A 25,122-nucleotide genomic window follows, 5' to 3' on the forward strand; every position below is an offset into this window, starting at 1 on the left:
AAACCGCCCCCACAATTAATTCTGCATTCCCTGGGATGGAATTCAGATCAGTGGACCCCAGCTGGACCCACAAACCAAAACCGGAGTCTGTAGACCCACAAAACACAAACAGCCCTACTCTAAGCCATCAGTGAGGTTTAAGGAAATGGGAAAAACAGGACAAGCAATTGGAGCTCAACACAATCATACTGCAATAAACTCAATGGCCATAGGTTGAAGGCAGACAATTAACTAAGTTTTAAGATGGCCGTCCTACCTGATGTAGACTTCATCTTAATAAGCCCCACCCCTGGCCAAGCCAGTCAAGTTTGAGGGATCAGCCAATCAAGTACGAGTCTACCCCTGCCCACATCTGCAACTGGTTGCAGGGGAAAACCACCCATGGGAGGGCTAAAGGGACTGTAAATAGAGCTCACCAATAGCAGTGTATACGTTGTACGAGTAAAGGAAGGACGGCGAGTGGAAAGAGCTGGAGGACACCTTCTGGAAACAGATATATGGTTGAAGGAGGAGGCTGGAAAAATGGAGTGTGGTGGAGATGGAAGGGCAAGGAGATAGATGGAGAGAAGTTGGTGGAGGTTGAGGGTGAGAGGAAGGAGGAGGTTGTGAGATCATTAGACGAGGTTGGCATCATAACGTTGGTGGATGTTGGAGGTGAAAGGACGTAGAAGTTGGGATATTGTCCGAGGAGGTGAGAGGCAAATGGCAGGGGGCCATACTAAAGCAAACCCCAGACAAGGGGTAGGAGAACATTGAAGACTTGTGGTTAGGAGAAAAACCCAATCTGAAGGGGAAGACACAACAGTGGGTGAAGGAACACAATCAAGGTGTGGAGTAGAGGATGGGAGGCTAAGCTCCCAGGCATGTGTCTCTTTGAACAACGCACTTGTTGGCCCGTGATCAAGGAGGCCAATGTTATGGCATTTTATGACTCCATCAATAGAGTAGATGAAGAAGACTTCTCGTATTCGTGCCTTTAGTGAGTCCTTAACTGTTGACGCTCCTACTGGTTTTAAATCTAAAAGGCCAATAATTCAACATAGACTTTCTTTACCTTCATAAAACAATCGGAGAAGCCCATTCCTGAATTACAATCTATCCAATTGTCCAATGTGTGGTGTGATCAGCTATAGGACTATTTTAGAATAATGAGAAGATCATTAACTATCCCTAAGAACCTAACAAATGGAATCTTTCCACCTACTCCATAATACCCTATCCCTCCAGTTCTAGCAGTGACTATCCATAGAACCCCAGTTAGATATGGCTTCAGAGTTCATGCCAGTGAACATTTACCAAACCTGGTAAATTATTCAAAATGTGACCATTGCACCTTGTCCCGTCCTCTGGCATAAAGGAATGCATCGAAGCACTAGCCACAATCATCACAGACCTTTTTAATTGTTATTTTTCACTGAAGCAGCTCCCCCTCAATCTGTGAATCAGGCGTGGGTGACCCGAACAATAAGGGAACTCACTTTCCATCCCTCTGTAAGCACTAATCATTGTCCGATAACCAATGTCCTATTGACAAAACTGCTTTATTATTTTAACTGCAGCCCTTTGCAAAAATCAGCCTAATGTGTGACTGCCAATTTGTCATTGACCAATGCAGAGGCACTGAGAAAGCTATGTTAGGTGTCAATAACAACCTGCATCTTGCATTCATCGATGGAGATGCTGGCCTCTTGATGCTGGGGGACCCATAAGCAGCATTTGACACTCTCTGCCACCGCTAGACTGGACAAAGTGGTGGAGCAGTCAGATACTGCCCTCAAATTGATTTACTCGTTATTAGTTAATAGAGTACCGCGGTTCAAATCTGACTCCTTTAAGTCTGATGAAACACTGATCACTTGCAGAGCCCTGCAGAGCTTCTGTTCATCCTCCTTACCTGTTTCATTATTATGTAAGCCACTGCATGACTTACTATGACCGAAAGGGGTCTCTTTTTTAAATATGTGGATGGCACCTGGATCATCTTTACATTATGGAAAGACCTGGATGAAAATCGCCATAAAGTAGCCCATGCCTTTGATGCTATGCACCACTACATGCAACGCAACATAACTAGGTAAGTATTTACCAGTGAAAGACCAAATGATTGCTGTTGGCCCGTAGTAAGACCCTTATATCAACCTACTAGGATTCCACGCCTCACTGTATATGCACATCACTGGGTTTGATATTCCTGTTACCAACGTGTCTAAAACTCGGCTGCATCAAATATGATTCTGTCTATCTGAAAGCACCTGTGCCACACTATAATTAGCCCTAAAATGGCCTATTGTAAATTACTTTTCAAAAGGCCATTAGCCACTGAAGTCTTATTCTGTTCAGCGTCTAGAATATTTACACACACCCCAAGACGTGAACCTATCCCTCCTTTACAGAGGAGACAGCCCTGGCTTCCTATATAATTCGGAATGCAATTTAAGGACCTCACTTTGACTCACAGGGCAGTGTGTGTGGCTCCCCCGCACCCCAGTAAGAAATGCCTCAGCCAGCATAAAGATCTTGATATCATCTTGTTGCTCAAACCAGTGAACACGCTGAACTCCCCTGTCCAGATTCTTGCTGCTAATCTCTAGATTGTCTTGCCAGCAGACAGATGTCTTGTTTCCCACTAACTGACCCTCGGATGCACAATTAAACACATACCCCTTTAGAGACACTTCTCATATCTCTTATGTGTATCCGTTGTGCTAAGACACTGGTGTAGGAATGGTGCCTCAGAAATACATACAAGAGACTGTTCACCCCTTTTGGCATGGGTGGAAAATTAAGATTCTCCTTCCATTTTCCTGTGGGATTCCCCAGATGGATTTAGCACATGGAGTGGGCATAAACCTCGGATGGGGATAACATGGATCTAGCAGGCGTATCTGGCTCGGGTCTAAGTTAAAACATTTTGTAAGTCTTGGGTAGGGGTGTCACAAGGAGACCATTTGATCAAAAGACCCCAGAATAGTATCTCCATGTCCAGCCTGCCCTTTAAGGCACTAGCGACATCCGGGGATTTACCTCTAACTTTGCGGGGTCTTCAAGCTCAGTTTGACAACGAAAGCCATTTTTTCTGATTGTCTCTCTGATTGTCTTGTCTTCCAAGTTTTTAGACTGAACTTTCTGTCATAGTTTCATTGTTACCAAGATATTGTCCTTTTAACCTAGTATGAGGTTTGGGAAACATGTTTGTTGACATCACGCCACACAGGAGAATTTTAAAACAATTCAATATCGACAAAGCACGTTTACTGTGAGACAAGTGTTGTAACATTTGCATTCATGAAGTTGTTGCTACTACCTTAAAAAGAATAATTACCTTTACTTTGGATCATGCATTAAGTGGTTTGGGTTTAAAGGAGTTCTGCACTCCTGGTTTTGCAAGCAAAGTCTCAAATCACAAGGAAACTACTGGCTTAACGGGATTTAACAGCCCAATCTTTACGCAAGTAACCAATATCTGGTTTTTTCCTTCACCATCCTCAGAGAAAGGGGACCGTTTTCTAGATGTAAAGAGAATGGTTTGCATGTGTTTGCTTTGAACCACTTAAAGCCCTGTCTTTTGTATCTCCGACAGTCTAAGCCACCCTCGCTTTCAGAACTTCCAGACTGCAAATGGCGGCGGTAGTGCACAATCAAATCCAATACAAAAAACTGAGGGAATAAGATGAGCAGATAGGGAGAGGGGAATTGCATAGATCAATATTCTGGAGAAATACTTGCATGCGTGCGGACTCGTGGCCAGTGGATCGGGTGAGAGAAGTTGGCAAGGAAATAGGGTTGACTCCCCACATTAAACATTAGTGTTAAGGATCATTTATTAGGTGTCTGGCTAGGATGGGCAGGGGAGTGCATTGAATATTTTCAGGTTATACTTTTTGGAAGAGTGAGGAGTCTCAATTGAGCATGACCTGTTCCTTCAGTTTATTGACCCTGAACAAGACAGTGATGGGTATGTGGTCAGTTGCCGTTATCACAGTGCAGCGAATTGCAGCTGTGGGCTCTGCAAACTGGTGAAATGTATTTTAGTTTAAGCAAAAGATTTCGAAATACCTTTCTTCCTTTCGGTGATTGACGATGAGATTGAGGGTAAGTCTGAATGCTTCCATGTCTTTGAGATTATGACACAGCAGATAGACGATTTTAATCTCATCCCCTCCAACACTTATTCTCCTAAACTCAAAATGTGCATTCTGGCAACCAGCAGAAGCTACCCTTCTTTTCGTTTAAAGTTATCATGTTCTGTTTTTAAGGAGATTTGGTCAATTTACACTCCTGAGTGAGAGTACCTAGCTGCTAATTTGCCCTGGAGTGGGTGTAGGGAATGAATGGAGGATAGCAGCAGGCATGCATACAGAAAATAGGATATAACCGCTGTATTGGAAGTTAGGGAAGGGGCATGAGGTATTAAAAATGTCAAGATCTCTATTCACAGTGAAAGGGTCTCAGGAGGACACAAGAGTTAATTATATCCTTCTAGAACTAACCAGATCAGATTGCAGGCCGATGCTATACCCTTAGCAATTGTTGCTCTATTTGAGAAGGTTGTAAACATTGCATGGCCACCGTGGAAGGATGGACAGAAGCAGATTGAGAGTGAGTGCGAAGGAGGGATGTGTGTGTGTGACAGAAGGAGCGGCTCCAGTACATTCAGAAGAAGGACTTAAGGGCACACGAATAGCTGGTGACAGAGGGCCACCTCATTTAAGGAGCTTCAGGGCCACTTCAGCTTTGCTACAAGCAATATTGAGCATGACCTGACGCAGACTGTAGAAATGCCTGAGATCGAGAGACATACAGGGTTGGTCCTGTCTCTGTGCCCCTGGAGATTCTTGGGCATCCATGACAGTACAGGAACAAAAGACTGGAAGGATGACAGAATTCAGTTTAAAGTGAGAGCCTTTCTCCTTGAGTTTCTCCTCTAGCCCAGTCTGTTGTAGTTGTCCCAAAAAGAATCGAATTTGGCTGGTTTTACAACATGTTTCTTTTGAGTCTGTCTGGTATAGCTCTTCCAGAGATAACCGAATGTGGCAGGGTCCAAACACCTTCTTTAAGGACAGTGCATTAGACCCAAAATGGGTCAGTGAGCGGTTTCCCCGCCCCAGTAAAAACGTGTGATTACCTGTCATGACATTGGGTCGCATTCACAGCCGTAGACGGCAACACACAAGCCTCTGGGCGCTTTGGCAGTTGCCATGGCACCTGGAAACAAGGACTTCAGTTCCTAGACGAACCCTGATCACTGGATGGAGAATTATCTCACATGTTATCATGCAGTACTATGTTTGTTTGTTTATTGATTTGTATGGCGCACCCAACCCGGAGGTATCCGGGTGCCTTTCCACAGAGTGACAAGTATACTTTCAGCATAGGTTCCAGTATTTACAGTAGATTCATACACAAAGAGAAAATGAGAAATATACATGCAGAACAGGTGCAGAAGAAAATACATTACTAGCCAGGCAGAGGTTCAGTGCCATGGAGTCATATAACCACATCGATGCAAAGCTCAAACTCTCCAGTTGTGTCAGAGATCCTTAGCTATGAGCCAGTTTATGGTGTTCTGCCTGAAAATGGTAAAGAGTTGGTTAGATTTCAGGGAGGGAGTGAGGGAGGGCGTTCCATGCTTGTGCTGCCATAACAGGGAAACTGCTACCCCCTGCTTTTTTAACTTTGAATCTATGAACGACCAGACAGAATGAGTTGACTGTCCTTGTAGGTCGTGCTGTGGATTTTTGGATGATTCTCTCAGAGAGGTAGAGAGGGGCCGCTTGGTTAAGACATTTATGGGTGAGTGAGAGAGCTTTAAGCATAATTGTGTCCTTGGTGGAGAGCCATTTGTTCTGTCTCCTCAGCTTCGAGATATGCTCTTTCCTTGATAGCCCAAGAGCTGTTCTGAGTGCATTGTTTTGAAGAATTTGGATTTTATTAACAATGTACTTGCTCGCACGCAGGTATAAAGCATTACATAATCCAGCTTAGAAAGGATAAGGGCTCTGGCAAGGATTGTACAACCTTTTTTGGAAAGGAAGGGTTTGCAGGCTTTGATCAGCTTGCACGTGTATGCTGTAGAGGAGGCCATAGCATTGACTTGCTTGTTGAGAGTAAAGGCTGAGTCGAGGTAAAAACCTAAGGCTTTTTCTTCTTTTGCCACTTTAATCTTGTTCCCATTGATATTGAAGGATGTGTAGTTAGTACTGAGTTTGTTGAGTTTGGCAGTGGTTTTGAGTATCAGGAGCTCAGTTTTATCGTCATTCAAGCATAGTATGTGGAGCCGAAAATGTTTTACTATTAAACTTGTGTAAGCCCGGAGATCGGCGCTCAACAAACTTTCTCGTGAGTCCTTGCTTCTTTCTTATTTTGCTTGTCAAACCTATCACAGTATTTACCCTGCCATGTACCAGACCCTCTACCTGTTTTTCAGACTGCTCCTTTGTGATCCCTATTGCTGATTTGACCCTGCTGTGTACCAGAGCCTCTGCCTGTTTGCTGGACCTCTCCATTGTGATCCCTATTGCTGATTTGATCCTGCTGTGTACCAGACCCTCTGCCTGTTTGCTGGACCTCTCCTTTGTCATCCCTATTGCTGATTTGACCCTGCTGTGTACGAGATCCTCCGCCAGTTTGCTGGACCTTTCTTTTGTCATCCCTATTGCTGATTTGACCCTGAGGTGTACCAGACCCTCTTCCTGTTTTTCTGGATTGGTTGTCTTTTTATTTTTCCTGTGAACTTGAATCTGTTTCTGCATCAACCTTTTCCCTACCTCTTGGATTACCTTTCTCCTTCTACTGTGGCTTGGCTTCTGGACTTCTCCCTCTCACATGGAACTGGTTTTCTGTACCATTTGATGTCCCTTAGAGCGCTCCTCGTGCCGCCGGGAAGTCCTTGCGTTCCAGTTTCCCTTTTTTGTTCCAGCCACAGTTTCGGTTCCATACCTTGTTTTTGCCCTGCACTTATTTTGGGATTTGTATTCCCTCTCTGTTTTTTGGGCTTCAGTACTCTTCTTTCGGGGAAGGGGGCTCTAGGTCTTATCCCTCTTCTCACCTATTCCCCTTTTCTCATTCCAGTTTAGGCTTCTGGCTGTCTGCTCCAGCTCATCTGTTCCTTTGTTGTCTTTTCACCTCTGTCTTGTAGTTGACCAGACAACAAGCTAGTCGATGAGCATATCCACAGACACTACCGTCAAACTCTGACCAGTTTTCTTGGCTTCAGTCACCCGACCTTCTAAACTGATGCTTCTTAATGAGACAAAATGAAAGCAATGGCAAACTCCAGCAGTTTGATATTTCCAGAGGTCATTTTGTTTGTGGAGAGCAGCAATCTAATGTGTGTGCTACTCTCCCGGTGGGTGTGGTGTGAAGATCATTCAGATAGTAACACTTCTCCTCAGAGGGAGTTCCTTTTCACGAGGCTAGGGAGGTGAGGACACTAACCAATAGTCCCTCTACGGCTGGTAACATGCAGGTGGAGCTCATGGAGAGGTACTACCCTCCTGGGGACAAGGGCGTGATTGGGTGCCCCTTTAAGCCTCAACCCTGCAGGCTGATGTAAATGCCTGAACCTTCTACACATAAGCTCACATCCGAAACTATACGTTATTGTAAAATATCAACCCACTCTGATGTCATAGGTACCGGGACGAAGAAGAGCTTCAGAATGCTACAATCGAGTGGGGCAAAGGCTCAATCCACTCCTGTCAATTGGACTGATGTTACGCTCGGGCCGTCCCCGCTATTTAAGCTGAACAGCAAAGGACTGGGCTCTTTGTCGACTTCTGACTGTCCAGAAATGACTCATGCAGTTCTAGTATGCTGAGAGTTGTTGTGCATCCAGAAAGATACCTGGGGAGCGATAAGGCCGCGTTGAAGCCCGTAAGGTTGAGCTTGGGCTTTGGGAGACTGCAGCGAGGCACATCTCTGAAGTTAAAGAGATGAACAGAGGGATTCCCCAGAAGCGTGTTGCAAGTTGGTTGGGAACCAGCTCAGTAAACCTGGAGAAACAGAAAGGTGATGGCGTGACCTTTAGTGGGTGGACCATCCGGTCCGACAATGGCTCTGAGAACCCCTAATGTAGCATACATAGTCGAATGTTCGGAGAGTACAAGAGATTGTGGTGGTGGCGTGACCTGTCGTGGGTGGACCAAGTGATCTGACATCTGCGCCAAGACCACTAATAATAATTGGCCGAAGAGAGAAGCAGCCCGTGGGAAGTAGCTTGAACGAAGAAGTTGAAGCAGAGGAAGAGCAGGTCTCAAATCGAGGTTATAGGCAGGTGAACAGAGTCTCACCCACATTTCTCAGAGTGCACCTTGATATGCTAATTTCCGGTGACACCACATTCAATTGGTATGTTAATTAGCCTCCCCACTTTTTTTTATTTAGGACTTGACCCCTGAGAAAGAGGGCCCACAATCCCTGGCAAAACCAGTGAAGAGTTCCCCGGGAGAAGGTAACAGGATCAAGTACAAGTCCTGGTGTGGGCCAGGAAAATTTGAGACTGTAAATCATGAGGAAGAAGAGAAAATAGTAAATCCTTTTGTCCTGCAATTTCCGGGGCAGTTCCACAAGAGGGTCATCCCAGTGTGGGCATGTAAAAGGGTACAAAGAAAGTGGAGTGTTAAACTGTCATTGAAAGAACTACGTGTTTTGTTGAAAACTATAAAGCACATTGGGGAACCAGCTAGGAGAAGGGAGTCATTCTCCTAGCCCCACGAGGATCTTGTAGAACTGTTTGTTTGTTGTGAAATCTTGAAACGTTTACTTTTAGGAGACTTGGCGTCCTTTGCATCCAGGAGAAGGGAGTTATTCTCCTGGGTCACGATCAGAACCAGAACTTTATTATTATTTTTGTAGTGACAGGTATAGCATAGGAGGTTTTTGACTGGGACGATGCCTTTTGAGTTGGACCTTCACTGACTTCCTGATGAGCACCTGAGTTTCTTTAGTTTATGTAGGGAAACCCCAATAGAGTTCAGGACAGATAGGGTATCTTTTCTTTGAATAAAAGTCTATAGCAACCACTATGGCACCTTTTGGTCAGTCTTGTCATTCCTTGTTGCCACAGTGGGCTGTGGTAGTTGTGCTGCGCAACGTCTTTGATTTCTCTGGATAGCTACCCTACCTTCAGACATAGGGCATGACCACGACTTTGGCGGTAACCCTTAAATCCGGCAGTAGCGCTATTACCGCCGGATTTAAGGGTCCACCAAATCCGGACTTTGGCAGATTTCCCCACAGCTCTGAGCTGGGGGGAAATCTGCCGAAAGTTCACGCTATTACCGCCGGCGGGAAATCCGCCGGCGGTAAGAGCGCAAATTTTCCCCATTGAGCCCGATGGGGAATGGGGCATTTCCAAATGGGCTCATTGGGGAATGGGGAATTACATTACCGGTGAATTTGTGATCCGGCGCTATTAGCGCCGGGGAGTTCGGCGGTAGGGCTAATACCGCCAGTGGTAATACTGCCGGCGTTACCGCCAAAGTCATGATCGGGCCCATAGTTTGCAGGGAGGTTGATTGGGTCCGTTTAGCCATAGGCCATGACTGTATCTGGCTCCCGTTGCCTATTTGCCATCAAGACGCCAGCATAGTGGAGCCCCATAGCTGTGCTTGAGATTTGGCACCATGAAGTTGCTTGTTTGAGATGGGTGCCTTACAAGTCACTAATACATTAGATTACTGTGGTGCTGAATAACAAAGGGCTAAGAACCTTTAGCATTACATTTTTACTTTTTTGCAGTTCAATCTGTGTATCTTAAAAAGGTCCTATACATCACTTTATTGATTTAGCTAAAGCTTACCGACAGGAGTTTATTATGGAATACATTATGACTCAGAATCTTTTAAAAATGTAAATGCATAATGACAACACTGCTGTGATTCATTATTTCACCGTTGGCTTGGTCACTAAACCTTTCACAATTACACCAGGAGTTTATCAAGGTTTTGCTTTAGTCCCTAAGCTATTAATTCCGTTACAAACTTACTCTACATGTGATACACAGCTGGATAGTCCTCGGGTTACGGATAGACCAATCCCATTACAGGATCATGCTGATGACTGTGTATTGCTTGCCGCACTCCAAAATCATTACATAACCTGCTTGACACATTTAAATCGGATAAATGACTGACAAAGGCTTGAACATGAATTTCAGCAAGTCAACTTTCAGGCTTTTGTCTAGTAAGGGCATGAGGAAAAAATGGGCCTCATTATAAGTATGCCGGTACGGCACCATTGTTACCGGACCAACATACTCCGAGTTCTGCGAGCGGATGCCTTTCAGCCCACAAGGTCTGACCTGGTGGGCGGAACGGTACCCGCTCGCAGACCTTCATGGATGCACCGCCACTGTTGCATACAGTGCCGGTGCATCCGTCCTTCCCATTCCCATTGATTCCAATGGGACTCGAATGGGAATGGGGAGTAATTTTTCCCAGTGCCCGACAATGGGAATTACAGGGTCCGCCGGGGCTGTAATGCCCCATTAAATCCCCATTGCCGCGCGCCGGAAAAAAATGACTCCAACGGCAGCCGTGCCGTTTTTACCGCCACGGCTAGCACCGGGGTCATAATGAGGCCCAAAATAATTTAAAACCTGGTCATTCGTTATTTAGGTTAATGAGTGTGACTATTTAGATATGCGTTTTCCATCTACTGTATCAGACCTATCTACCTAGCTCATGTCCTTCAACATGCTTGATCTATGAGGCAGGCAATTGACTTGGCTTTTAGGTTTGCACAACATTTTAAAGTACAACCAGTGAACAATAGGTTAAAGAGCTACAAAGGTCAAACTTGCACAGAGGGAATTTGTGTAGCAGATATATGAGCTTTCAATAAGAATGGTGCAGTGTTGCAGCACATACAAAATGCTATTAGCAAAATACTCTTAGCTCTCCCTCAATCATTGCCTAATTTCACTAGGAATAAATACGCTTGATGATCAATTTAAATGCTAAACGGGCGAAGTTGTTTCTGAACACGTTTGCTAATTTAAAAGCTATCCAGATCCAATATTAAGCATACTAAGGACCTCACTAAAGCGAATTTCTCTCCTATTTGTATATGTAATTCCCTTTAAATAAACCATCCATCAGTCTGTTCAGGACAGCCCAACTGGCAATCTATGCAAATGATAGCAGAGAGGCGTTTGAGCTGTCTAAAAGCTTGAATAGCTTCCATGATTGCATCTTCTTTCCTGGCCCACAACCTTATATTGGCTGATCCCAAAGTATTAGCAACTTGATCTATCTAGCCTTATTTACTGTATTTCTATATTGTGATGTTTTATGGACTCAAGTAAATTGATATGGAATTGAATTGATAACCCTCTGGCAATTCTACATTTCATGCCTTGTTTAACTTTCACACAAAGTCTCCACTCCTTGGGCAGGCAACATGCCTCTATTAGTTCAATAGTTTTCAATATGTATGTATGTATGGGATTTGTATAATCCAAGCCTAACTAGCAACTAAGTGTTGTACAAGAAAGGGAGTATACAGAGGGAGAGAAATGGGGCATGCAGAGGGCAAGGGAGAAGTGCTTTCAGGGGATCAACTGGAACTGGCAACAAGTTGTTACTTAAAGAGCAGGGTCTTCCGTTACTACCTTCAGTGCAGGAGAGATGGGACCAATTTGATGATGGTCCATATGTTATTCCAAAATGTAGTGTGGGGGAGGGGGCAAGAGAAGACCTGTTTTCTGGTCCTTTCCTTCTTACATCTCTTAGATTCTAGCCTGGTGATGTTGTGTGGAAACATCGAGAGTTTGTGAGTTTTTCAGCCACGTAGGATGGAACCTTCTTTGTCAAAGCCTTTTGCGATGCAAGCAGTGAAAGCGAAGGGGGCCTGGAGGGGTAACCTCAGTAGCTCTTTGGGGTTTGGGGTGATGTGGTTATATTTCTTAGTCCTGCTAGGAGATGGTTTGTGACATGTTGGATGGCTTTCAGTGGGTGTGGGAGGATGTCGGGATTCTGGCAAAGAGATTGTTGCCCTTGTCCAGCGAAAAGGGTCCTGGCTAAGACAACTGTTCAGTAGCATGTGGTAAGCATGAAGTATTGAAGGCAGGAGCACCAGTTGCAAATTGTCTGGGTTTTCTTCTTCATGTAGGTTTTAAAGGAAACGTCATTGGCGATAATGAAGCAGAGGAGCTTAGCGATGGATGTCATCTAATGAGAGAAGCCAACACATTTCTTTCTGTCAGTCAGTTCTGGATTTTAGTATGCTTGTTAGAGCCCCCCAGAAGATATGATATGATATGATGGGTTATTTATAACGCACTTAATACCCAGAGGTTTCTAAGCGCGGCCCTGAGGATCGAACCTGTGTTGCTCGTGTCGTCTTGCTTCTAAGGTGAGCACGTTGCCGCTGAGCTATCCTCCCGATACGTGATGCATTATGTCTTGTTTTTAAGTTTCAGGTAGGTGATCCACATCCGTGCTTGAATGAGCGAGAGGCCAAGTTTTGGTTTATAGTTGTTGATGGAATTGAAGGTAATGCAGGATGTCGTTGATGTATTGGTGAACTTGTGGTTCAATATAGAGGTTGATAGCAGGGATTCTTGGGGTTCGCATGGCTTAGTGAGGGTTAAAATGGATCCCATACGGTGCACTCATTTGTTATTTACCTCTTTATTCCAGTCACGATTCTGTAAACATTTACATTCCATGACTATTTCGATAAAACACTTTCAGGTCAATATTATTGATAAAGAATGAAAAAATGTCTTTGGAGAATTCGCATAAACATACATTCTTACTTAATGGGAGACTTCGTTATTAACTATATTATTAGGTATGAGTAGAAAAGGCAATTTCCCAATCTCTCCCGGGAGGATAGCTCAGCGGCAGCGTGCGCGTCTTGGAAGCAAGACGACACGGAGCAACAACAGGTTCTATTCCCGGGTCCGCGCTTAGAAACCTTTGGGTGTTTAAGCGCGTTATAAATACGTAACTAAGAAAAAAAAAAACAATTCCTGGAAACAGCGCCTCGATGCCTGCGGGCTGTGTGAGCGCTTTATAAATGTGAAATAAATAAATAAAACCATGAAGTCTCATGTCTGCCTCACCATCATGTTCTGTTTTAAGACTTTGGCAAACCCCCTGCTTCACCACGTTGTTTTATGTCTCTTCCCAATGTCACAATACATTTATATTGTTGGCAGGAGATCCAGCAATTGGGGGACTTGGTGAATAAGTGGTGGTTGGGATGGAAGTCATCATTTTACCAATTTCTACCAATGAGTCCACCAGGTGTTCATAGATCATTGTTCCTCAGTTGACATTTCCACCAGTACCTCCAAATAAATGTGGCTTTTAAAAGAACATCAGAGGAAAGACTCCCACTTCAAAAGAACTCCGATTTAGGCTAGTGTATGTGCTTGAAACATACCAATGTGGACCACGTGTGTATCGCAATTACTACAGAACAATTTTTAAGGAAGAAACTTGACAATTGAACTTGGTAGGGAGGCTGAATTAGAGCTTTTCATGAATTCAAGCTTTTCATTTTTACCCGATCAGTGTTCAACACCACTGTACTACTTGTGCAGCATGTTGAAGACTGCCAACATTACCCAATCCAACTATTTATTTGAGTAATGCCAACATGTCAGAAATTGAGAGATTTGTTCTCTGACCATTAGAAAAGCACTTTCTAAAGCACGTATAATCGCTCCCCCTGACGTCATCATTGTGGCATAGAGCTTTGGGCACAATGCAGCCTATGGTTCTGTTTAGTACTCCACATCTCAAAGCAAGCAGTAATATTAGGTTCCAATGCACACAATTGGCAAATGATTACCTCTTCACTCAAACATTTTAACATATTTACTGTTGTTGCAATGTGATGTTTTCTTGCTAATTGAAAAATGGCATCTACCATCACTCATAGGTACCAGTGGATCAAGGTCTATCACACCCATAGACTGGAATGTTCAGTTACAGTAGAACTGGGCCTTTTCAGCAAATGTCTTCAAAACATGAATTCCAGTTCTGGCCTGTCCAACTAGACTACTGAGACCAGATGCAATGGAAAATGAAGAAAGCCCCTCAAAGTAGATGTCCTGCCCATCAAGATTGTTAACTCTGCTCTTAAAAAGTCTTTGATTGTGTCATATGGGTGGTGGTGATGTGTAAGGAACTGGTTTTTGATTGTGACTTGTTAACAACTTTCTTCCTCTCCCCTCTCTCACTTCTCTTCCGCTTTCATTTATTTGCATCTATTCCGTTCTGTCTGTTTATATGCCTTTTTGTATCCTTAATAGGTTATTATCACCCTCACAATTCTTTTACTTATTCTCTATAGGGACAAAAAGCATTTGGATCACACGTTTCACAAACCAGAATATCGCTCTGTTCGTGATTTTCATAAAGCTATCGCTTTCCATTGTCTGAAGAATCTGCTTAAGTAATGCTTTTTTAGGCACACTGTAAAACGTTTGTGCATCTCTTAGCATACATTGTTTTCATGTGTCTCTGTCTTTACTCATCATGCAACTATTTATCTTATAGTGGTCTGGAAATATTTCATAATTTGGGTGGAAACTCTCAGTGCCTCAGATGGTTTTGCATATTCACAATTTGTAATACCCATAGAAAATGTGATTCCATGATTACTGATCATTGACAGTAATGATAGAAAGCATTGTATGATATGAAATACTAAAACATAAGTGGGACCTATATTCTGGACTATGCACTGTACAAAGGGGAGATTATCCATTTAAGCTAGACATGATGAAAAGTATTGCAAAACAATAAGACTCACCAAGGTTGGGTGCAGAATTCATGTCAAATATAATAACTTGGAAATAATGCTTCTACATTATAACCTACTGTTAGCAGTGCGTTATATTTTGCAAAGAAATGTGTTCATCATAACATTAACCCACAATGACATTGTGAAATGCAGCAATGTTCACTGCTTGTGCAAGGCAAAGGCCCACTGTGTCATAAATGGTACATGTCTTTATTATACATTGGTAGACAATTTAGGGTGCTCTTCGATACAGTGATGTGGAAAGCACATCTCATCTAACACCAGGGAACTATGGCATTTATTGACCTACTTTTCACCTCTTCTGTATTTTGTTGTCTTGGAACAGGTATACTTCAAATGGGAGATAGATGGATTCTCACGTTTGACTTATCATTCCTAAATCAAGAAGAGGAAATGCAACTGGCAGAGTTGCGGTTAAGGTGGGCAGACTTTGCTGGACCACAACACCCTGGAAATAAAATAGCAATAGATATATTCCACCAGCAGGAGACACTGTGTGACAGGAAAGACTCAATGGACCAGGAACACCTCTATTTGGGTTCTTTATCAGCGTCACCACATACTCCTCGGTCATCTGGGTGGAACCTGTTGGATTCTACCAAGCTTCTCATGGATGCAAGCAAGCTTCCATGTTTTAAGAGAACTTTAGCCACTGGAGCGCTTATGGGACCAAATATTCGGAAAAAGCAAATCACACCATCTCCCACACCAGCCAACAGACAAGATGGTCAATCCAAGCATCAAACCATGGTTAATCAGGTGCTAATGGTTGTATTTTCCACCCTTTCAAAAGAGAGACATGTTTCGACAAGCTCATCTTTACTTCAAGTAGCCGAGCACTCAAAGTATACAACACAGAGAATGCCACTGGCCAACGATGAACAAGAGAGCACCCCGCCGCCAGAGAAGATGAAGAGACTAAGGCGAAATAAAAAACTCAAAGATCGCATTTCCGGTGTCCGAAAGATCTCACAAGAATCAGACTCCAGGCCTCTGTGCCGAAAGGTAGACTTTTATGTGGACTTTGATGAAATTGGCTGGGGGTCTTGGATTGTCCACCCCAAAAGGTACAATGCATACCGCTGTGATGGAAAGTGTCCCAGCCCCTTGGGGGAGCATTTCCAGCCCACCAACCATGCCTACATGCAGGTAAGAAATATGGAATCTATTTGTGGAAATATGAATAGTACACTTACACTTTCGTGTTTATAGTACTGCCTCTTTAAAACCTTTAAAGGGAAAGTATCTGGGAAGCAGCAATTCAAGGTCTAGGGTTATCAATTAATTAGGAAGCTATCCTACATGGATATGGGCAGCTGTATAGCAGTGAACATAGCATTATTATATATGGGCTACACATGCATTCTGCAAAGGTAGTGTATTTTTTAAAGAAATGAATAATCCAACAATATTATTCAAAAGGAGAGGGGCATTTGCAAATACACATTTAGAAAGGAAGTGGCTAACACAAAAGCAAGCATTTCAAACGCCCACCCACATATTTTTTAGACACAATGAGCCAGCTTCTCGAATCATTTTTTGGGGCTTTTTTTGGAGCAGGTCCGGAGATGCTCTAGTACATCTCCCCACTTTTGCCAAATGAAAGAGAAGCCAAATTAACAGCGCCTTTTCCCCCTTTGTGCAAATTAAGGGGCGTTTCGGGGCATTTAAAAGCGCATCACGAATTCACAAACGGGATGTGCTTTTAAATGCCCTGAAACGAGAGTCATCTCCCTGTGCCTTTTGAAACATTCACAGGTGGTGGTGCAAATAATGGCAGGGTCATTTCTGGCCTGTCTTGGTGAAATGTGCTCTGAGCAACCACGTGGTTGCAGGGAGCGTGTCAAATAAAAGCATGCAAGGGGGCTGGACCTCTTTGCTCTACAGTTCAGCCAATCCTGAAATGCTCAGGTCACCTTTGTGAATAAGGTGACAGAGCATTTCTCAAAGCAGCGAATATGAAATAAGCGATTTCTCTTCGCTTATTTATTTGCGCTGCTTTTTGAGAATCTGGCCCAGTGGATCAGCGCAAATATGGATACAATTACTAACTACTAAGCAAAAAACATCCAACTGCTTCCCAAATTCTTTCGAAACCGTTCTTGATAATTGATGCCCCAGAGATTACAAAGGTTTCTGTTTTTGTACAGACAACACTGAAAGAAGATTTCAGGTAAAAGTGCATGTCGGCACATTCATAAAGTTATCCGGTTACTCTTGGTTCCAGGCTAGAAAAACAAGCCTAAACACACTCCTGCACAGCGGGAGGAGGCCACTAATGTCTCTGCTGGAAATGCCCTGCTGCCACTGGGTGGGAGCTGCTGGGGGCATATACTTTTATACTTTGCTAGCAGTGTTCTAGGAAAATAACCCTCTAGCTGTTTCTTTTTCTTTTGGGTATTGATACGTTTTGTGAAATACAATGCTCATTCCTAATTTGAATTTTCCTCTGTTAGGAAAGGCTAGTTCAATTAAATGTGCATATTTCACTTTAGGATACGTTCAGTCCCTATGCATATCTTAATGATCCTCTGCACTATTTTCTGGACTTAATGACATTTGAAGGCCTTGTTTTATAGGACTACCTCAGTACCTTTCCGGTAAATAGGCTTTGTTACGATTGCACCATCCTACAGCAAAAGCACTTTGCCCTGTCTGGCCCAGGGCCAATCCCTGCCCTTACATCCTTGGAACGCGAAGTCGCATTAGGTATGTTTGGATTACTTACCAGTGATCTTCATTCATCTTTGTCCGGCTCTTCCTCGTCACAGTACTTTATTTTGAGGTACCCATCTCTACAAATGATTTAGTTCACTTGGTTGGCTACTCCAAAATAAGCTTCACTCCTGGTATTGCTACAGCCATAATATTAACAGTTACAATTCAGATATTGAACGTAAGTTTATTTGATTTACGATATTAACGACTATTTTTGTGACATCATTTTCTGCTATGAAAATTAAGGGGCCCCAGACATGTTTTGCCACCCAGGGGCTTGCAAATGCTGGGGCTGGCCCTGGTCATTGGCAGAATTCAAGATACTATGTTGACAACTAGACGGGACTTGTGATGGTGGAAAATCCCACAGTGAGATTAGGCAGTATGTGTTGCCTGAGAAGAGCATCTGCCCACCTTGGAAATCCGTCAGAATGTTAACCTCTGTTGCTGCCATTCTTTGAGGTTATAAACTCCTACTACACATTGTGTATATATTTCGCAGCCTTCCTTACAGACGCATAATATTTTGACAGTACTTTACAGAAGAAAACCCAGAAGTCCAACAGCTGATGTAACTGGGAGCATATGGGTGACAATTTTCAGAGTAAGTAGTACTCCCATCAGTTCCATCAGATAAAATGCTGAAATCCTGAATAAAGGTTCTTCTTTATGACAGCAAAGAAGAAATGCCGGCATGAACCCACTGTGTTTTCCAGGAATCTTACCATAATGTTGCCACAATTGTGGCAACATCACTAAAACTGCGCCTGAGCACGGGCGGAAAATCCCAACCACCCGTTACTGCACCCAAGCAGAGCAGGGGTTGCGGGGGTGTCCCCCGCTCTCCTTGGGCGCAGTAAAAGAGGTCGGGGTTGTGTGGGGGTGTCCCTCGCTTACCATTACAGTAAGCGGGGATAAGATAACAAAACAAAAAAAGGACTCTGCAGCGTCAGCACTGCCCCACGTAAGTGGGAGGAGCTAATGCAACTGGGGTACAAGGATGTTGGCAGCGCACACAGGAATGTGCCACAGTAAAGGTAAGTGGGGGTGAGATTTTCAGGATTGCGGGCTGGGGCAGGCGGACAGAAGTGATCTATCTGATCACTGCGCCACGCCGTAATTGGCGTCGACATTTTCATCGGCGCAGTTACGGGCGGTGCAGTGATCACATAGATCCGTTTTCCACATATGGGCTTCTGCTCAAACATCTCTCAGATTTTGTATCTTTGCGCAAACATAGTTGCTGCACCCCTGTGCATATACCAGTTAATCCGAAGGTTCAAATTTTATGAGTCAACCTTATGTACAGAACATTAACTGTAAATAAGTGAAATGAATAGAACATTAGGATGCAATTGGGCTTTTGGATGCCCAAATTTGGATGCCCAAATTTGGATTGCTGGGACTCACCCTTCACAAGGAAAAATACAAATTCTTTAGAGAGAAGATTTCGTTTTTTGGGGTTTGTGTTTCAGCAGGGAGGTGTGTCACCGGATCCTAAAAAGGTGAAGGACATCAAGGAGGCAGAGCCCCCAGAATCAGTCACTGAAGTAAGAAGTTTCCTCAGTATGGTAAGATACTGTGGGCGATTTATCCATAATCTGGCAACGTTGTCCGAACCGTTGCGAATTCTAACAAAGAAAGACACTGGATGGCAATGGGGCCCCTTAGAACAGAGTGCCTTTGAGGAAATCAAGATGGGCCCCACGGCCGACCGCACTATGGCGTTTTTCAACCCAGCCGTAGCATCAGAGATTGTGGTGGATGTGAACCTGTTCGGATTGGGGGGCGTGCTGACCCAGCAAAACTCTAAGGGTGAAGTGCAGCCTGTGACATTTGCGAACAGAGCCTTGACGGACACCGAACAGTAGGTATTCCCAGATTGAACGGGAGGCACTGGCAGTGCTCTGGGGGTGCACGCATTTTAGGATATATGTGTTGGGTAGACCGGTGCCAGTTGTGACTGACCATAAGCTGTTGCTACCAATCATGGCCGGCTAGTCATCGAGGCCACCGGATCAGATCGAGCATTGGATGCTGGACTTATTGGAGTATGATGTCTGCTTGGTTTACTGGCCAGGGGTAAACAATGCTGCAGATAACCTGTCCAGGGAAGTCCAAAATGGAGTCTGGCAGAAGAGAGATGGATGTTGAAGAATTTGTCAGACTGGTAGTGGAGTCCAGCACCTCAAACTCGATGTCTGTGCAAGAGTCGGGGGAGAATTCTGCAGGCGACAAATGTTTCTGCCTACTCTGTGAGGCCATGGCCAAAGGAGAGTGGAAGTGGGCCCTATTGGGGCTGGAGAAACGCACACAGGACGCAAAAAGGTGGCGCTGGAGCAGCTGAGGAAAGTGAGGAATGAGTTGTCTTTTACGGAATCAGGGCTGTTACTCAGAGGACAGAAGAGGGTTGTGCCATCACTGTTGGTCTCCAAAGTAATAACACTGGCTCATCAGGGACATCAGGGGTCAGCCAAGCCCAAGTCATATTTAAGGATGAAGGTGTGGTTCCCCAACTTGGAACAGCTGGTGGACGAATTTGTGAAGAATTGCGTTTAGTGTCAGGCTGAAGCCCCAGTGCAGCAAGAGCCCCAAATTGAGTCTATGCTCAGGGGAACTGGACCATGGGAGGTAGTGCACATGGACTTTGGATCCATAGGCAGAAACAAGCACTTTCTAATGGTGATTGACGAATGCACAAGGGATCCAGAAGTGGAGTTTGTAGAATCCACCTCATTTGAAAACATTGTGCCAATGGAGAAGGTATTTGCGTCCCATGGGTTTACAGAAGAAGTATGTACTGATAGTGGACCACCGCTCGATGGAGAGAGCTTTGCAAGCCACTGTACTTAAGGTAAATCAAACACCCCAAGGGAAACCTACTCCACGGTTCGGGGTTTACCATCAATATTTATACAAAAAGGAGAACAGGTGCATAACAATTAGTCTAATAAATCTCTCATCTGTCTAACGGAAGATGTTAATTATAATCTATAACCATTGGTCCTGAAAAAATGGACTTAGTATACAATACATTCTTATAATGACCCTTTTCAAAATCAATAAAACACTACTAAAAAACTTGTTTAAAACACACACAATAACCCAAGATTTAAACCCACATGGTGGGTATAACAACAACCTAATGCGATAAATTACATCACAATTAAAAACATATAAAATTCAACAAACAGATAACAATTACAATACACTATGTATTTAAACATAGTGTCGATTCACACACAACCATATCCCGACATGTTTCAGTTCTTTATAGCTTCTCAATGCTTGAACTTTCTTCAGGGGAAAACATTATTTTCACATAAGTTCTTCACCACCATGTAATCCCGGGTAAAGAGCACGGCGATCCCAAATGAGGCCACCTGCACAGAACAAAACCAACACCTCCATATAAGACAGTGAGCTACGTTCTCAAAGTAACACAAAAAAACCTCTTGACTACACCATACGGTGGCTAGAGGACTCAGGTACAGGTCCTAAAATAGGCCTGCCCTAAAAAAATAACAACTACTATACCTCTAAGTGCAGCTTTAGTAGTGCTAATGTCGATGTCAATAACTTCAGACTTCTTCAATCAAGTCTATTTTAATAAATGGGTTCTCAAGGTAGCCCTTCTAATTCCAAGATCTGTATAGGTAACACGAATAATAAACAGAGAACATAAATAAAACAGTGTACTAAATAACCACTGTGCAGCATTAGAATAAAGGCGTCTGTACCTTATAGCCCAACAGTTCCATCATCACCAATGTGTCTGATGACTACACAACAACCACATAGTATACCGAATAGCTAACATCTTATGGCCCAACCATTACATCAACACATGTGTGTCAAATGACCACACACACACCACCTAGTGTGCCGAGTAGCTACAGTTTGACAACAGGAACACTGGCGTCTTCACCTTATAGCCCAAAAGGTAATCGAAAAGTTAATCACCCTAAATGCATCTATATCCAATGAATACACACACCACATGGTGTATTATGATGCTTAAACAAAAATACCTGCAAAACCAAGGCTTTTAGTAGTGTTTTATTGATTTTGAAAATTAAAATGGTCAAATGTATAAGAATGTATTGTATACTAAGTCCATTTTTTCAGGACCAATGGTTATAGATCATAATTAACATCTTCCGTTAGACAGATGAGAGATTTATTAGACTAATTGTTATGCACCTGTTCTCCTTTTTGTATAAATAGAGAGCTTTGCAAGCTCCATGAAAGAGTGCAGAATAAGGTACATGAAAATATCTCCACCGTGGCCTAGAGCAAATGGGGAAGCAGAGCGCTTCATGGGGACCCTGAACAAAGTATTTCGGATCGCTCATGGACAAGGACAATGCCTGCGTCGAGCGCTCTATCAGTTCCTGAGGGAATAAAGGGCCACCCCCCACTGCTCCACAGCAGTCGCCCCCGTAGAAGCTCTGTTCAGAAGGTGGCTGTGTGGGCTATAGCCGGACAATGAAGATAGAGCACCAGGAGTGATGGATGAAGAGCAGGTGGCCAAAGAACGAAGGATGCGGAATGAGAGAGAGAATGTTAGGGGGAGATTGCGACCACCAGACATTGCCCTCGGAGACGAGGTGCTTGTCAGGAACCGGCATCCGGAAGGCAAGATCTTGCTGCCATATGACCCAAAGCCTTTGGATGTGGTAGGAGTAAAGGGGTCGACAGTGACTGCATCTGACGTGAGGATTACTGGCAACCAGAAACTAGGTTTCCGGAATACAGCCGAACTGAGACCTGTGAGGTAGACCAGAATAATGATCATGGGTGGATTCCGCAAGAGCAGGTAGATCCTGGCCCAGATGTGGAAGAAGAGTTCTGGGGAGCACAGTTAGAGGTACCCCCAACGAGAATCCAGGTGCCATCCGTCCCGCTTGAAGGACTAGATACTGGGCGATTGACGTGCTGCCATCCTTGCACTTGTGGAGCCCGTAGAGTTGTGTTGTGTGATTATTAATCCTAATGGTATCTTTCTTGTTTGGTTAATATGTTAACAGTTTGGTTCATATTTCATGTCAATTGTTATGAAAAAGGATGAGTGTGGTGACGTGACACGCTACGTACGCGACGGAGTGATGTAACTCTGTTGCGCAAATAAAATGGGCATTCCCGTGCATGCATGGCAGTGCGCAAGCAGAGCCCAGATGGAATACCTGTGTCAGGTGTGGTCTATGGGGGGGGCCAGTGGGTTACTGCTATGCAAGGCTGTGTGGCCTTATATCACATTTCTACTCCTTTTTGGAAATGTCCTAAATCGCACGGAAGGGGACCTTTTCACGTAAGTGCAAACAGGCATGGTACCCATCAGTGCAATTCAGGGTCTACTAAAATTACCCCCATGGTATTAAAGCGCATCAATTAATACATCAGTCGAATCAGCACGTGTCTGTACCCGAATGCATGGTACTGCAATAGTCCGTCTGAATTGCCATACCGAAGGGTTCTGTAATGTCTGCTGTGAACCATTCCTTATACAAAGTGAAAGACTGAAATGCAGGCTGGTCTTGCCATAGTTCCCTGCAGAACTTTCAAAGTCTAATGAAATGGGAAAAGGGGCTTTATAATGCTTTGCTAGTCTACATTTCCCATCGGTAAATATAAGTGCTCTGTATATTTTAAGACACCTAAGCAAACATATTGCAAACTTTGCATAGGCAAACTGGCTGCATCATTGTGTTTCAGGCTTGATAATGGTTCCCTGTCCATTTCGATTAAAAAGACAAGAATTCTATTCTCATACATCCAAGTAGGGAGTCAATGTACATTGGTTATGTAGATGCAGATAAAAGGGGGTCACAAGAGTTCGTGTCCCACTGAAAATGGGTTGTAGTACTTGATGGTCACCACTATCCATGACGTAGGTTGGAATTGCTTATGTCTTGCGACCTTTGTCATAAAAGAGGCGGATTCCAACGAATGTTGGGGGATGGCATTGGAGTGTAAAAGCCTGGATTTGTAAAATCTCAAAACCGGATTAGCAAAGTATGACGCATAGATTCTAGATATTAATTTTGATTTTCAAGCAATTACAGAAGATACTCCAGCTGCATTTTAGTACGCAAAACACTCAACAATATATTATTCAAAATTGTTAAAAACAACCATCACCTCAGTTAACCATGACTCAGCGGGCCCACACTTCAAAAGGGGCCCTCAATGCAGCGCACTTCCAAGAGCTTGTAAAACAAGATCAGAGTCTAGGTCAATCGACTCACACACGGCCTTCCGCAAGGCCTTAAAAACCAAGCTCTTCATCTAAAGAGCCTGTCATTCTAGGTATGCTTTATTAATGTATTCACCATGTATAGGAGACTATATACCTAGACAAGTTTAGTAACCAACTATAACAATCAATCTGTATCATATGTAACCATGCAAATGTGCATAAGCGAATGTATCTAAACTGACCTTTGGGGCCGCTTACTGTAACCCTCAAGCAAGCCTTCTTAAAAACTCCTTATAGCGCCTCGTTGCCTGTGGGCTGTAGTGCGCTCTGCAAATGCTAAGATAAAAATAAATAAAATAAAAATAGGTGACAGCTTGATCAGAGCCAGTATAATCATGTCGCACCCATGCATTCTTGCTGCTTTTTTGTCTCGGGAGGATAGCTCAGCGGCAACGTGCCCGCCTTGGAAGCAGGATGACATGGAGCAACACAGGTTCGATCCCTGGGTCTGCGCTTAGAAACCTCTTGGTATTAAGCGTGCTATAAATAACCTATCATATCATATATGCTTTAAGCAATAGAAATATGACATTTTTAATGAATGACAGTTCCAGTAATATTCTTCCTTCTCCTTTTCTTCTTCAGAGTCTTCTGAAATTGTACATTCCAGAGCGGGTCCCTTCTCCTTGCTGCAGCCCAGTCAGAACAGGTCCTCTCAGTTTGCTCTACCAAGAGGATGGACAGGTTGTGGTTCATCACCACGAGGAGATGATTGTGGAGGAGTGTGGCTGTCTCTGATTTAAGAGGAGGAAACAGACTGGTTGCATGCTCAGCAGCCCACCATCACCCAAGAGGCATCATGACGTTGCGCCGTCAACCCAAGAGCACTTAAGTTTACTGGAGGCAAACGTGGCTAGGATAAGGCCAGAATCCAGCCTAGAGAGAAAAGACGAAAGGAACCACTACTTCTGCACGTGCTGCTATGCCTTGTGAGACCAGCATATCATACTGTCACAGCATCATCCATCAAGAGGCACAGTTAATTAGGAAACTACCTGTCAAATCAAGGAAAGGACAACTGATACTTACATGTATACATAGAACTCCTGCTAAGCGTTTTGCCTAAGAGTGATACTCAACATGTGCAAGTATTAGGGGTAACCTGAGTGCATCACAAGTGCAGGGCTTGGAGATTTGGTGTTGCTACTCTTTAATGGCTAATAAGCTCTTAGAGAACACGTCTACACTAGCATCACAAAATTGAATATTAATTGATTATTACGCCTAAGATTCACATTGTTAATTGGAGTCATGATATGGCTCTACATCTGAATTAACTTGTACAAAGAATACAAGCTATTTTTACTGACACCCATTTGTATATTTACAAAGGAAACGTCTGTCGAAAAAAATGTTCATTG

The 25,122-nt window shown here is 43.7% G+C and overlaps 1 protein-coding gene across 1 annotated transcript in view; it reads left to right on the forward strand.

Moving 5' to 3' along the window:
* The window catches only part of NODAL (nodal growth differentiation factor), a 56,933-nt gene extending 32,106 nt beyond the window's left edge, over positions 1 to 24,827 (forward strand). Inside the window, exons 2-3 of the mRNA XM_069612177.1 lie at positions 15,110 to 15,933; positions 24,347 to 24,827. Of these exons, the coding sequence (XP_069468278.1) occupies positions 15,110 to 15,933; positions 24,347 to 24,499 (977 nt within the window). The 3' untranslated portion in view covers positions 24,500 to 24,827. The remainder of the gene's footprint in view (positions 1 to 15,109; positions 15,934 to 24,346) is intronic.
* Positions 24,828 to 25,122: the final 295 nt, after the last annotated feature.

The sequence above is a fragment of the Ambystoma mexicanum genome, chromosome 8 (assembly GCF_040938575.1).
Source record: "Ambystoma mexicanum isolate Mex_15411 chromosome 8, UKY_AmexF1_1, whole genome shotgun sequence".
Taxonomy (NCBI): domain Eukaryota; kingdom Metazoa; phylum Chordata; class Amphibia; order Caudata; family Ambystomatidae; genus Ambystoma; species Ambystoma mexicanum.